The sequence below is a fragment of the Pogoniulus pusillus genome, chromosome 9 (genome assembly GCF_015220805.1).
Source record: "Pogoniulus pusillus isolate bPogPus1 chromosome 9, bPogPus1.pri, whole genome shotgun sequence".
In the NCBI taxonomy this organism is placed as follows: domain Eukaryota; kingdom Metazoa; phylum Chordata; class Aves; order Piciformes; family Lybiidae; genus Pogoniulus; species Pogoniulus pusillus.
In genome coordinates, this window is record NC_087272.1 from 5110443 (window position 1) to 5123743 (window position 13301).

Below are 13301 nucleotides of genomic sequence, written 5' to 3' on the forward strand. Positions count from 1 at the left end.
GGCAGCACTGCTGGCACACACTTGTGCTCCTAAAGCCTGCATTCAGGAGCTATTTTTCAAATCACATTTGAGCCTTCACTTCAAGACTTTGAAATTAACTGCATCTTCCAGAAATGTTCCTGAGATGATCCCTGTTCTTTATTCATGCAGTTTTAAATAAGGCAAAGATGCTATCAGCTGGTGTGGCAGAAGCTGTATTGAAATTTCTCAGATCGGAGATGCCCCCTGTACAATTCAAGCTTCTGGGAACACTAAGAATGTTAATAGATGCACAAGGTAAAAATAATCTGTTCTCTGTTCAGTGATTTCTCTTTGGTTCTGTCTGTTGATATGCTGCCAAGATTTTTGTTAAGAGAGAAGCAGAGAGGGCTTTAACATTTTATTCCTAGAGTACTGGAATAAATCTAGTATATAAAGGGAGAAGAATGTGGGTTGATTTTTTTCCCCCAGAATCCCTAACATGACTCAGCAAGATGCTCAGAATAAGGTGTCAAATGCTTATTACTTCAGACCTCTACACTGTCACATTAGTAGAGTGTATTGAGGTATGAGTTTTCTAAGCCACCACTCCTGTTTTGCTGTTCACTCACCTAGCTCCTTGGAACAGATTCATTCACTTGTTAATCAATAAACTGCAATTTCAAGATGAACAAAGCATCTTCTAGTTCAATGACATGTTCCAGGACAAGGACTTATCAAATCAGAAGTCTGCTAAAAAACAAAACCAGTTAATGAGATAAATTAGTTGAGTGTTTATTTTTTGACCCAGTCAGTCCTGCAGATTTTCTGGGAAGATCCATTACAGTTTTTGCAAAGCTATTAGATGTGAAATAGAAATTCATTGAAGAAATGTGTGTGACTTGAAGTCTATAAAACATAACTGAGCACAATGCTCCTTTCTGGCTCTCTGCTGGTTACCTCACATGGGGGTGTGATGTTACCTGTGTTTTCCCTGCTCTTAATGCAAAATCCTCAAACTGGGCTAATAAACTGTTGCTGGATTATAAGTATCTTCCTGAATTGTATCCATTTTTACTGGCTTTACTTGCTTCTATGCAACCTAGGCTTCTCCCACTGTTAGCACAAGTTACTGAAACAGTTCTTAACTCCTCCTAATTAGTAACTTTCAGCTTATTTTTCAAGCACTTGCTTAAAGTGACACCTTTTTTGTTGTGTTGTTGGCCCCGGCACCGTGTAGCAGAAGCAGCTGAACAGCTGGGCAAAAACGTGAAACTGGTGGAGCGACTGGTGGAATGGTGTGAAGCCAAGGACCACGCAGGGGTGATGGGAGAGTCCAACAGACTACTTTCTGCACTTATACGCCACAGCAAATCAAAAGTAAGTCAGAAAATCAAAAGACAGCTTGTGAGAACTAAGAGTTACCTCTGAACTTTGGTGTGGAATCCTTCTAGAGAGCCAGGGTGGTATATTCATGGGTTACATCTCCTCTGCCTCTGGGACCTGCCAGTCAGACACAAGCACGGGTTTAAATGCTCGCTGCAGCTGTGTAGTTTAAAAAAGAGCCAACCTAATTTCAGAGTAGCAGGTCAGTTGAAGGAACACTGTTAGGATTCACCTATCTGTCTTGTCTTAGTTTGATTTCTGTCTTTACTTGGTTTGATTTGTATCCCCTTGAAGTTTAGCATATTCTACATGAGGAAGTGTTGCGCTCAGTTGTTATGATCTTGGTACATAATCATAGTAAATTGAGATCCAGAAGCAGTGTATCCCCCTACTCTCCATATAGCATGTTTCAGAGTGTTAAGATTCCAGCCAAGCACTAGAAACTACTCAGGTTTTTTTCTAACAAAAGCTTGCTTGTACATGGCAAAAGAGACTGTGGGACCAAAGACCTTCACTGGAACCAAAGTCTAAGTGCACTGTCCTTGCTCAGGAGACCATTAGGCAAAACAGAGCTTCAGAAAGGAGAAAAGCATCTCCTCTGAAAACAAGCTATTTCAGGCTCAGACTTCATTTAGTGTGTTCACTGATACAAACACAGCCTGCATGACTGAGCTTAAATAACAAGTCTGATGTGGAGAATTCAGACTTCAACAGCGACCTCTTGATTCAGGCATGGCCTTTGCAAAGTGAAAGACATCACTGACCTAATCTCTGCTGAGCCTGCCTAAAACCAAATCAATAGGCCTTACAGAGATTTCGGTTTCAGTTGATTTCTAATGCTACTGCCTCTTTCTAATGCCCATTCTTCATGTTCAGCCTCTCAAACTGACCAGTTTTCATTTTCCCCCAAGTTCTCCTATTTTTCTGCACCACACAGACAGAGGCCTCAAGATGCCTGTGCAGGTGACACATGCTGCCACTGATGCAGTAGTTTGTTATCAATGCTTAGGAAAACAGAATCCAGCTCTAAATAAAGAGGTGCTATTGATAGCATCAAATAGATATTAATGCAGAAGTTAGGTATGGCCTTTGTGTGGTTTCTGTACTCACAGGAAACTTACTTGTGAAGAGAGACAAGGTAATGAGATTTTTAATGCTTGTACTGGCCTCCAGTTTTGAATTAGTACAACTGTGCAGTTCTCCACACCAGATTTGGCTTTTAATTTTAAAGGATTTGGGGTAATATTTACAAAAGCAATGGTGGTTCAGAAAGCCCATGTCTTATTTTGAAACAGTCACATAAGCACCAAACCTGACTCCTGCCATCATTTCTTCTGTCTGGTACTACCTTTTAGAGGGCCATGTCCATTTTTTCCCATCAAAAATGTTGATGGAGGCCCAAGGCTTAGACAGCCAAAATTCCACACCAATTCAAACAGATTAGCAGCTCACAGATTATTCCATGAAGTCCCAAGAGTCTGGGAGCTTCACCATCACAAACAATGCTTACATGCTTGTGTACATTGTGTCATTCAGTAACAAAAAACACACCCAAACACTGTTTTACATGTGAAACTCTTCTGATTCATCAGGCTGTGACCTGTGCCACTGGCATCTTCAGTGTGATTATCCAAAAATATTTCTTTTTTCAAGGATTATCACATAATGGGTGTCTCTTGGCTTTGTCTGGGATAAAGTTAATGGTCACAGGAAGCTGTGAGAAGATAGAGCCACTAGCCAATGGGATATTCCATACCATTCACTATATAACTGGAGGATACAGCTTGGGAAGGGGCTAAGCATTGAGTTCCAGGTTATCACAAGGTGCATGGGCTTAAAACACAACATTGTGTCTGTTTCCTTGCATAAAGTATGTCACTGCAGAGCCTGTGCAAGCACTGGAACAGAAATCATTCTCAACACACCTGTCAGGTAATGAGCTAATGAGCTTTGGCTTGTGGCTCAAGTTAGAAATGAATGTGTGCTTTAAAATGGGAAGTCAACACATGGGTCAAAACAAAAAAACCAAGACAACTCCTCACAGTACAGATAAAGACCAAATCACATTTCTTCATTTTCCCTTTGAGGTGCCAAGATACAGCATTCTCAGACAAACATTTTGCAAGTATTCTGAGACATACAATGATGAAAGCATGCAAAATGGCTTCTTTAAAACAGCAATTAAAAAGCAACCAAAGAGCTGCAGGCAGCAGAAATTGTTATTCATTCTTTGTGACACGCTCAAGTCAGACCAAATGTGGGACTTGACAATGGAATGCCAGTCACCTAGTTTTAAACTGCTTTAAAGCTATTGAACTCATTAAGCATTTTCATTTCTATGGTGGGAGTTGGAAATGGATGATCTTTGAGGTCACTTCCAACCTAAACCATTTTATGATTCTGTAGTGGTCAAGAGTTCATTTTGATTGCTGGCTTTAGAACAGAAACAGATTTGTATCCTGTAACCTGCTTTGTGTTTGAAGAGCAGTTCCACAACAGTGCAAGAATGCTGCTCATTTACCTGCCCAGCTCTAAAAACCTTTTCTCAAGTACAACCATTTCTGTTACAGAGTGAGGTGCAGCAGCTGTGGTCTCACCTCCCTGAAAATACTAAAGGAACTCTGAAAACTCTTGGAGAGAGGTGAAGCATTTGATAGCTTTATTAAAGCAACATCCTCACGTCTCCCTATCCCAACATGGGTTGTTGGGTGCTTTTGATAAGCTGCTTTGAACATCACAACATAAAGAAGGGAGAACTAATCATGCCTGGACTCAGCTCAAGGTGTTCAGAGATAAAGCAGAGTCACTGTTAGGCAATCAAGGACACGCCACAAGAACTTGTACAGCATGACTGGAGTCAGTTACATGTGTCTTAACTTAGTCATGTGGCTAACTACCTTGGGTTAACTGCTTGTATCCTGTGCTTGCAGAGTCACAGCAGGTGTTTGCAGGCCCATGGGCATGTACCTTTAGGTATGTGATTACTTGTGCATAAAGCCATCGAGTGCTCTTGCCCAAAGAGAAGGTGGCACTCACGACAGTTTTGTTCATTAGTATTTATATGCTATGGAGAATTGCTTCATCACTTGTTATTTATTTTAGGATGTAATTAGGACCATTGTACAGAGTGGTGGCATCAAGCATTTAGTAACCATGGCAACCAGTGAACACGTAATAATGCAAAACGAAGCTCTCGTTGCACTGGCACTAATAGCAGCTTTAGAGTTGGGTAAGTATCCAGGCAGTTCACTCTGCTTGTTCTCTTTCCAGTCTGTGAAAGAGGAGAGAGCTCCAGGGAGAGCTGTCAAGGTAGAGCAACATCCTCCTTCCACCTGCCTTTCAGAAGCATGGAAAAGTGTGACAGCTCATGTCATAGGCAGGCAATAAAGTTATGCAGAGCACTGGTGTTTGCTGGTAGTGTCTGCTCCATCTTTCTGGTAGGTGATTCCATGCTCTAGAAAGGCCTTTCAACAGAACTTTCACATTCGGGGCAAAATCACTGCTTATAGTGAAGACTGTATTGACTGACTGCATTCCTTCTGAGAGGGCTTGTCAAAGTACAGCTTTTACTTACCTCAGCAGTGAGAGCCAAAGAGTATGCAGAAGTGGAGGATGAGTTTACATGACGAGTTGCCATTTGAAGACAGAGATGATTACGTGTCTTGACCTGCCTTTGAGGTATTTCAGCTTACCAAGCAGAAGGGTAAATCCCCAGAGAGGTTTTGTTTACCCTGTTTGCTTGCTTGTCAACTAAGATAAGGAACTGAACAACAACATTACATAGTTTTGCTCTTGATTTTACCACTTGCAATTCATTGCATACTACAGGGATGACATACTCCACTTCTGCATCACTTTTAAGGCAGCAGGGAAATGTTTTCATTAAAAGGGATTTTAAAATGTTCCAATTTACATGAATTGTCTCAGCCTTCTTTGTCTCATCTTCAGACATTAAAGCTTTTGATCCTGAACCAGTATATAGTGTTTCCTAGAAAACTGCAGAGGAAAGAATTCACATTCTAATCTTCTAAATGTTTCACAGCCTTTATACTGGACCCTGAGCTCCCTCTACCCTGGAATCAAGAATTACACCATCAGTATTTACTCAGTTTCCAAGAGCAAATCCAGACAGCAAAAGTCTGGAAAGCTGAAACATTGCAGGTGTTGGCCTAAACAGCTAGAAAGCCTGGTGGCTTTTCCATCAGCTCACTGCGTGTGTTTGGATTGTGTCATTAAACTCTGTGGTTGTCTTTCCAAGCAGTTAGGCTATTCTACATTTTCATACCAAGAACTGTGATTTCTGTTTTCATACCACCTTATATATGCTTCAATTCTATGTACCACAGCATCACTTCCACTACAGTGAGATATCCATTTCAGTAAATGACTAAAAGACAGAAGCAAAGCAAGCAGCACTTCTGATTTACAATCTTTTCACCTGTGTTTCAGGTACTGCTGAAAAGGATCTGGAAAATGCTCAGCTTGTGCAAATTCTACACAGACTGCTCTCAGATGACAGGAGTGCTCCAGAAATAAAATACAACTCCATGGTGCTGATCTGTGCCCTTATAGGATCTGGTAAGTACTTAGGAGAGGCTGCTGCCCTAAGAGGTTTCTGTGTTTTAAACTTCATTCTGTCTTTTAGCCTGAGTGTAGAACACATGCATACACTCTGAGACTGGTTATCCAGTCACAAGGAGTGTATACAGAAGGGTTCCATTTACTGTGACACTTTATTTATGGTGTTTTCTAATGTCACAAAAGAGGCTATTGCTCAGTTTTAACTGCAGAAACTGGACTGTGGCTTCTGCAGGGTGCAGCCAGTTGACATTTTGCCTGACAGGATGGAAATGAAAGGCATTTATAACAGTACCACTATCAGGATCTCCTAGCAAACATGGAGTTAACAAGAACTTTATTTTCTCCTTTAGCTACAAATTCCCCTTAATCAATGTGTGATAGCTTGGTTTTTTTCAATTGGTCAGCTTAGATAAGTTCAATTAGGTAGAATTTTGCAAGCAGCAGCCTCACTGGTAGTTCTAAATTCCTACCAAAATGGTAGGAAACAAATAAAGATACAGGTAGTGTTTGCAAGGGCAGGTGTGCACACAGCTCAGTACTTACAACAAACCTGCCTGAGGAGGGCTCCCCACACCTCACTAGGACAAGTCCTTCCCTCAGCAGCCCTCATGTGCTTGGCCCACCAAGCACAACTGTTCATGATTGCTTTGAAAGGCAAGCAAGACATGCTCTGGCTCATCAGTGCTGGACAAAATGAACTAATCTTTCTGAGCTAACTGTCTGCTAAAAGGTCAGATGTTCTAAGGGTGGTGTAGCAGGCTGTGGTTTGATACTGCAGCTTCCTGCCTCTCTGTGGGCACATAAAACTGAAACAAAAAGCAGCAAGATTTCATGGGGAAATCCAATTTCCAATTGAGATTTCAAGTAGCAGCTACATTTCCTTCATTAAGTTCTTTAAGAAGTGCTTACTCTGTGGAAGGAGAAAAAATTTCATTCCATAAAGATTTCAGAAACTGACAGACAACTAAGGTGACAATGAACTGGATTAAGTACAGGAAGGTAGTCTGTCTGCATATGACTGGCCAAGTGTGAAACACCTGAAGGTTCTTGAGAGATGAATTTAGAGTAATTCAGCTGAATTAAGGTATCACAGCTACATGTGTACTCTCTGCAAACAAAGCTGCCTTGTCTTTCTCTCTTAAACAGCACTCACCATGCCTACTGTAAGCATAACTCTGGGGGCCTGTACATCCACGTGGGTGAATGCTGCATTGCAGCCATCTTAAAGAACAAGTAATTGTTTGAAGAGCAGCATATACGTCTCAGTGTACAAAGGTTGTGCTCAGACTTTTCTAACAAGCCTCAGCTCCCTGTCGGCATTCACCTTAGTGTTAAGACATCTAATTTAGTTGTTACTCAGAACCTTCTTGAGCCATTTTGTGCTTGAGTATCTATTCATTTTACAGCCTTTCTGCAGAGGGTACCCCTCAGCCTCACTGTGATGCCTTGTGAGCATTCCCACTGCTTCCAACTGAAATCATCATCCTCAGAAATTCTGCCTGATGCTTGCATTTTCCCTTCCCTGGGTCTTGTCAGCTACAAGACTGACAGTGTTAACACTGAATACCTGTTTCTATTCCACCAGAGTATGGAGCAGTCTCATCTTAGGGTTTTTTTACTGTTACCCAGCTGGCAGTTTGTTCTGCCACCAAATCATCAGCTTGGCCTAGACATAAGGTGCCTTATCCCATGACCAGGCTCACAGGGAGCAGAAGACACATAACTGCAATATGCAGGCCCAGAGTTCAGCCCTGCTTCCTGTTTAAAAAAATCAGTGAGCACATGGGAATCCAAACTGAGCACTCCAGGCTTTCACTTCTAAATTGTAAACATGGCAGGGGATGTCAGAGAGTAAAACCTGCTCTTTGCATGTGAAAATACTAAAATACATCTCTTTCCCAGCAGTAATGCCTCTTATTTCTACCACCAGCTCCACACAGTGAGCATTTATAATTACAGTATCACAGTATTGCCAAGGTTGGAAGAGACCTCACAGATCATCAAGTCCAACCCTTTACCACAGAGCTCAAGGCCAGACCATGGCACCAAGTGCCACATCCAATCCTGCCTTGAACAGCTCCAGGGACGGCAACTCCACCACCTCCCCGGGCAGCCCATTCCAGTGTCCAATGACTCTCTCAGGGAAGAACTTTCTCCTCACCTCCAGCCTAAATCTCCCCTGGCACAGCCTGAGGCTGTGTCCTCTCATTCTGGTGCTGGCCACCTGAGAGAAGAGAGCAACCTCCTCCTGGCTACAACCTCCCCTCAGGTAGTTGTAGACAGCAATAAGGTCTCCCCTGAGCCTCCTCTTCTCCAGGCTAACCAATCCCAGCTCCCTCAGTCTCTCCTCATAGGGCTTGTGCTCAAGGCCTCTCACCAGCCTCATCACCCTTCAGCTCCATATTCTGCTGAAATCAGTCATGTGCAGTCATTTTAAAGGAATTGACCTCAGTGTAGTTCCATAAAGACCAGAAAGGTCTAAATATTGATAAGTTTAAATCTCCAGAGACTGCTGCTGTTACTGCCCTTTGTTACAGGGCATCTGGCACCACATTTAACTTGATACTGCCAACAGCTGTGTGCTAAGAAATATATACATATATCATTTTAGCCATCTGAAAGTTGCTTTTCGATGGAAAGAGAAAACAATGAGGACCATGGAAAATGGAAACATGGAACATCAGCAAAACCAGAGCATTAACAACTAGCACAGACACCACTCTGTGTGTGAGTCTCCACGCTCCCAGGAACCTGGATGTTAAGTATAGTTGAGTAGTTTAGTTGAATAGCAGAGCTGAATAACTATTCAGCTACTGTGAATTCCTGAAACTCTTCAGAAATACCTGCTTAAGCACGATGCTATCTCAGAAAGAGCAGAAATTGCTTAGAGTATAACCATCCTGAGCACATCACTGATCCCACTCTGCATGCACAGGTCCCCTGGCAAAGAGCAGCACCAAAGTTCCCAGCTCTTACCCTGTAGGGGTTAAACGGCAAGAAAGCTGAAAACTTGCCAAGGAGAAAGCAGGCAGGAAGAGAAAACAGATGTCACAATTTGCTACTGAAAAGGGCATACAGCACAGCTATCTGAAACAGAGGATTGGGAGTTCTCCTGGGAACCTCAAGGATGGGGCCCCCAGCAGCATCTGGGAATCAAAACCATGTAAATATTTGTGGCTGAAGGGCAGTTCACTAGAGTGACCTGAACAGGACACAAAACAAACCTATCTCCTTTGGATCTCAGCTGTGCGATATGCAGAGCACAGGCCTTGGAGAAAGCTCATTCCAGTTTTGTTCTTGAATTGCTTCATTTTTGTGGGTTGTTCTCAACCTCTCCTTATTTATACACAGTATGCTGCAATCCAGGATCAGCATTGTAAGGCAGTCTCTCATAGTTTTGAGTAATAAAACATAAGCACAGCACTGGACGCTGCACATGTTGTTAGTATTTGAAACACAGAGTTACTAATGACAGCTAACAGTGACCAAGTGGTGACATGTCCATTAAAGAAGCACATCACCCACTCCAGCCCCTCACAACCAACCAGAGCTCATTTGATACATTGGTTTAAAAAATAAAGTTGAAGAGTACTAAAAACATTTCCTAAGCACCTGTTTTAGAAAGCAATCCAGGTAGATCTTTTATCTGCTGTGTGACAGCTTTCTGATGAATCTCTGCCTGAAACCCATGGAGTCTGGGCATGCCACAGGCCCTGGAGAGTTTCCTTGCCATCCTCAAAAGCAATTAAGTCAATAAGACAACACACACACTTATGCACTTGTGCGTGGAGGGGTTCAGCAGAAGGGTTTCTTGCCCTCACCAAGCTTTTCTGTTCCTGGCTGGTCTCATACAAAGTGACACTTCTTTTCCTCTTTTTCCAGAACCTCTCCAAAAGGAAGTGCAGAGCATGGCGTTTCTAGAGGTTGTATCGAAACTCCGCAGCCATGAGAACAAAACTGTTGCCCAGCAGGCCTCACTAACAGAGCAGAGACTTGCTGTAGAAAGCTGAGGAAGGTCTTGTTTCCAGCGCATCCCGTCAAAGATTTCACCTTTGTCCTCCGTCCTGCTGCTGCTCCTGCTCTGTTCTCCACTGTATCACTTGTGCATGCGTGTAATGTTCCCACAAGTTGATGAACTGCTGTAGGTACCACCCAAAAAGGTTTCTACAGATTCATAGGTGGTGTTAACATGAACCTGTCTTCACTTGTAACTGTTCTACTTGTATTCTTGTTGCTTGGGCCACGTAGTAGAATGTGCATGTTGTAGTCCTATGATGATGTAGAAGTGGTACTACACAATGACTCTTTCCTCATGCCCCTAACTGCATAATAATGTACTACTAAATTAGGGACAATACAAGAGGCAGCAAGTCCAGACTAGCGTGCTGACTGTGAGAATAAGTAGTAAATCTAGCTCCATTTTTGGTGCTTTGGAGATTCAGGTTTGAATGCAATGTACTGCTGCTCATTCACTGGTCTTGCCTATAAATGTCAAATTCGTGGTACCTAGAGGTAACAAATAAAAATTTCAGTGCTCTCACTTTATCCTGTGGTTTGTCCTTTATTGTAATCACATCCAGAAGCCATGGCTGCACCACCACGCACTGGTGAGGGGCACTTTTTGTTCCCAGCTCTGGTCCTGATGTAATCACTGCCTTTCAGCTGAGCAAATAAAAAGGAAACTCTTCCAACCACTTTTCACCATGTGTGCTCAAACGGAAGCACTGTGTGATTGAACAATCCTGCTTTTTCACAGGAATACACTGGACAAGCCTTCTTTTGTGCAGATGTGTGGTATGAGCACTCTGGGGCTTGCTTGGAATTGCTTTTTGTTTGTTTGGGTTCTTCTGTAAATGGATTTTTAAAGGCTTATCTTGCAACAACTTTTCAACAGAACCCCATCAGGGGAGAAACGCAGCATGCAAGAGTCTTCCTTTTTCTCCTTTCCTAGGTAAAAGACTTGGGAAATTGCCAGTTTATCTTAGAGCTGCTCTTTTGGAGATCTGTAACATGCCACTGAGTGAACCTGCAGGCAACTCTCATGGAAGACACAGCAGTTGGCAAAGCAGTTTCCAAGCAGCACATTGTTTTTGGCCACATGATACTGTTGTTCAGCTTCATCAGGGACACAACGGACAAAGATCATAACACCTATAACATTTTAAAGCAAATTCAGCACTATCAATGCTGAAGTGCCAGCCTCAGAAGTTTCAGGCTCCTTTTTCAATCAGCAGAGGTGGCAAGCTCAAGAAGCCAAGTGCATGCACAATCCCATGCCATCTGGTTGTGAAAACACTGCTACTGACCTTCCCAAATTTCACTCCCTAGCTCCCTGAAACCACTGGCTATCTCACGTACACTGAGAGGGGAAGGTGTCAGTCATCCTAGGAAGAGGATTACATACATAAGCTGGGTATAAAAAGGAACTCGCCTCCAATGGTCAGTTTAAGCTCTAAGGCCACAGAAAAATGCAGATGATGCTAGAGGAGCATCTCGTGGCACAGGTTCCACATCCATTTAACCCAGTGGCAGAAACATGCGGAAGCAGCATCTAATACTAACAGGTTAACCCAAGCCCTAAGCTACCTGCTCCCCCAACACAGAGGAGAAAAGTAACAAAACTCAGGGTTGAGATAAAGAGATAAGATATGGTATCTTCTATTAAACTCTTAATCACAATGCATAATTACCTTAGCTAATAATCTCATTTGTCTAATAATACAATGCACGATTACCTTAAAGACTATTTGCAGAAGCAATCAAGTGAAATACAGGGTAGGAAAAAAAAAGCAGCATAAACCAGAAGGCCAAACACAGCAGCTACCCAAGTCCCACCTGTCTCACTGCCATCCCTGCAAAAGAGTGCCTGCACTCAAGACCCAGAACCCCAAAGCCACAACAGGAAGCCACTCAAGTTGCAATCTGAACTTCAAGCCTCAATGTTTTGCTCTGGTTAGCACTTTAATTTTTGAAGCTGGCATGCCTGCTGCATGGTGTGAATAACAGCAGCAGGTTCAACTCAACCTATGAGAACTGTACAACAGCTTCTTATTTAACAAGAAAAAAAATACTCCAAAAACATTGGCTAGTAGTGGTATGACAAAGGCAGTGACAGCACAGAGCAGCAAACATAGACCAGGATGTTGTGACATCCAAAACAACATCGCTGAATATAAACAGCAAGCTTACAATCACAGGTCATAGTGACCCACACAACCCCAAGCTTTCCCTGGCAAGGAAATAATGTGCATTGATCTAAAGAGATTTCAAAATACATTTGAAAGATGTTATCAACGACTTACCTGGTTATAGGGAAGACTCTTCTTTTTGACATAAGTATAAACTCAAAATGCTCCCACCACTTGATCCTAACTGTTCAAGTTGTGACACCAGCAAAACTCTCAACCACCTGGTCATCTTAACTGTACCTTAGACCAGCACCTATGTCCTACTTCCAGATGTTTTCCCTGGATGGAATATCAAGCGGCTCATTTCTAGACAAGATCTAGGCACAGAAGGGGAGTCTGCCTAAGAACAAATCAAACAGGGTAGCTGAGGAGACTCTGTCCATCCATGCACACACTATGCTGTTCTGAGGTATGCTGCAGCCAGCAGTTCATCTACCATTTAAGCCTGGTAAATCATTTATTCTTGGAGTCTCTTCTAGTAAGAGAAACAGGACTTAAAGATGTTACCATAATGTGCATTTCAGTACTCGATGGAAGTCAACTGAACTGGAACTGCTGACAGAAGTTCTGATTGGGTGATCAGGACAGCTTGGTACCTGCTGCTCAGACTGTTTTCACAAAGGTGAAGCCAGATATGGGGCTTTTTGATTTGCCACAGCAAAACAAGCCAAAACTGTTGCTGCTGCCACACTACACAGGCAGGCAGCACCTCCCTGGTGGGCTATGCTTGTCTGCACCTGCAGGATTTTCAAGACACAGCATCACACCAGCCAGGAAGACAAAAAGCATGTATGTGTTTTCACACTGCAGAAATACAAGAAGTCTCCTCCTGGGTAAAGCATAAACCCCAACAATATGGGCCATGGATCCAGAGTGGACCCATTGGTCAGGTGAGACTATCGGACCCAGAAGTCATTTGTTTCAACCACCACAGAAATGTTCCCTAGGCACAACCTGAAGATTGACAGAATGCAGACACCCCTCCATTATGACCATAGCTTATCCGTGCGCGTTGCATCTGTTGCACACCACAAAGATTTAGGCAATACCTTCAACTTCTTTTTGGCTGAATTCTTCCTTCCTGCGTTCTTCTTTTACCAAGTCGTTTCCCTACATTCAGATAACTGTATGTACCTGAAACATGCAAATGACATTGGACTTCAATTTGGATATGGAAACATTCTTTTA

At 42.7% G+C, this 13301-nt stretch overlaps 1 protein-coding gene across 3 annotated transcripts in view; it reads left to right on the forward strand.

The window, feature by feature from the left end:
• RAP1GDS1 (Rap1 GTPase-GDP dissociation stimulator 1) overlaps nucleotides 1-10470 on the forward strand; it is a 104045-nt gene extending 93575 nt beyond the window's left edge. For all 3 annotated transcript variants that reach the window (XM_064148362.1, XM_064148364.1, XM_064148363.1), the window contains 5 exons: nucleotides 151-276; nucleotides 1199-1338; nucleotides 4447-4573; nucleotides 5794-5922; nucleotides 9808-10470. In XM_064148362.1, coding sequence (XP_064004432.1) covers nucleotides 151-276; nucleotides 1199-1338; nucleotides 4447-4573; nucleotides 5794-5922; nucleotides 9808-9935 — 650 coding nt within the window. In that variant the 3' untranslated portion in view covers nucleotides 9936-10470. The remainder of the gene's footprint in view (nucleotides 1-150; nucleotides 277-1198; nucleotides 1339-4446; nucleotides 4574-5793; nucleotides 5923-9807) is intronic.
• The last annotated feature ends 2831 nt before the right edge of the window (nucleotides 10471-13301 follow it).